A 1993-nucleotide genomic window follows, 5' to 3' on the forward strand; every position below is an offset into this window, starting at 1 on the left:
GCACTAGTTTGATAGATTTATGATTTAAGGGTTTATGTTAGTGATTTTATTAGAGATATTTTTATGCTTTATTGTTAGTTGATCTTTTTAAAGGCCGATTTAGGAATTTTGATTAGTCGATGACTAGGATTTTATATTATGCACATGAGATTTAAATTGTTAAATTATTATGATTCATGATTATGGTTGAATTATTTTATTTAGGAATTTGGAATTTATGATTTAAGATTAGGAAAAAAAATCGAGGTCGTTTCAGTTGGTATCAGAGCCAAGGGTTTCGTTAAAGGGTTGTGTACTGTCATTCCGAGAAGCTCAAGAAGTCACGCCTCAAATATGTGAGTTTTTACTCTTTACATTTTATATGTTAGAATTCTTTTAAATGCTTATATGATACATGATATAAATGTTAGTTGAATGTTGCATGTTGCATGAAAAATGTTAGATGCCATTTGGTTACGTGGTTTGGATGACGTATACAGAGATGCCTCCTAGAAGAATTTTGCTTAGAACTGATATGGTTAGACAGGAGGATAATATTCCACAGCCTCCACCTGTTCAGGATGCTAGTGCCCGCGTACTAGCCGGTATGGCCCGTTACTTTGAGCAACTTGTAGGGAATGAAGCTAGGGTTAGACCGGAGGCTGTATATGAGCATTTTAGGAAGATGCATCCCGATGATTTTCATGGTACTACTGATCCATTCGTTGCTGAGAGATGGATTAGATCTTTAGAGGTGATCTTTCGTTACATGGACATGGCGGACGTCGACCGAGTTCGCTGTACCATCTATCTGTTGAAGGGTGACGCTTCCTTATGGTGGGAAGGAGCGGAGCGAGGAGTGAACATGGTGACATTGACTTGGGAGGAGTTCAAGAGGGTGTTCTATGATAAGTACTTCACCTCTGATGTTCGTTCTTGGCTTAAGAGGGAGTTTATGAGTCTCCGTCAGGGGGATTGGTCTGTTGCTGAATTTGTGCAGAAGTCTGATAGGGGCTGTCACTTTGTTCCTTTGATTGCCAACGATGCTGTTGAAAAATTATTACATTTTCTAAATGGTTTGAGGCCGACAATCGGACGTGATGTGATGCTTGTCGATCCTACTCATTTTACTACTGCCATTCCCAGAGCTTTTATAGCCGAGCAGTCACTCAAAGATATTGAATGGGAGTTACAACGAAAGAGAAATCGTGCTCAGCAAGCCAATCAGATCAATAAGAAGCCTCACACAGGAACAACAAAGCAACCAGAGCCACCAAAACCTCAAGGACAACCACCTAGAGGGAATATTCTAAAGGCTGATGAGAGACCACTATGCAAGGAGTGCAATCGGCCACATCTTGGCGAGTGCAGATGGGGCACCTACAAGTGCTTCAAGTGTGGAGAGTTGGGACACAAGGCTGTGGAATGCACAAAGCCTAGGCAACCATGACTGGAAGAGTTTATGTGATGCAAGCTGCGGAGGATGAGACAGAGCCGGCACTACAATGATTTCAAGGTAACCTAGTTGTTTAACATTTTTTCGATGATTTTATTGCATGAAATGTTAAATTGGGTTATGGGAATTGTAGAGGCCTCAAATTTCGTACTTGAAAATTTACGGAAAATTTAAAAATTTTTTTTTTAAATAATTAAAATGTCTCGTTCATAAATTAAACTGATAAATAAAGTTTAATATTCAAAATGACAGCGGAAGTAAATGTTTGTTTGCAAAAATAATAATTTAAAATAATCCAACAACGTGAAAAAAAATGTTTGAGCCTAAAAATCTTAAATGCTGAAAATGAGGTCCTCGGGTTCCACTATTGTCGACCCAAGCTAGCTCACTGGTCCCCGCCCTCGGTCCCGACCTCATCAGTACCTACATCAATCAAGTCTAGTGAGTCTAAAGACTCAGCATGCATATATCGTAAATAACAAGTAAATAGATAGTAAAATCGCATACAAGTGAAAATATCTTGTAATGAGATGTAACGTAAAATATCATTTCAATAGT

The 1993-nt window shown here is 38.6% G+C and overlaps 1 protein-coding gene across 1 annotated transcript; it reads left to right on the forward strand.

Moving 5' to 3' along the window:
• The first annotated feature begins 442 nt into the window (after nt 1-442).
• Nucleotides 443-1429, forward strand: LOC140974918 (uncharacterized). The gene is made up of 2 exons (XM_073438410.1): nt 443-907; nt 980-1429. The coding sequence occupies exons 1-2, from the start codon at nt 443-445 to the stop codon at nt 1427-1429; spliced, it is 915 nt and encodes a 304-aa protein (XP_073294511.1).
• Nucleotides 1430-1993: the final 564 nt, after the last annotated feature.

Source organism: Primulina huaijiensis, chromosome 4 (genome assembly GCF_012295235.1).
Source record: "Primulina huaijiensis isolate GDHJ02 chromosome 4, ASM1229523v2, whole genome shotgun sequence".
NCBI classification, from domain to species: domain Eukaryota; kingdom Viridiplantae; phylum Streptophyta; class Magnoliopsida; order Lamiales; family Gesneriaceae; genus Primulina; species Primulina huaijiensis.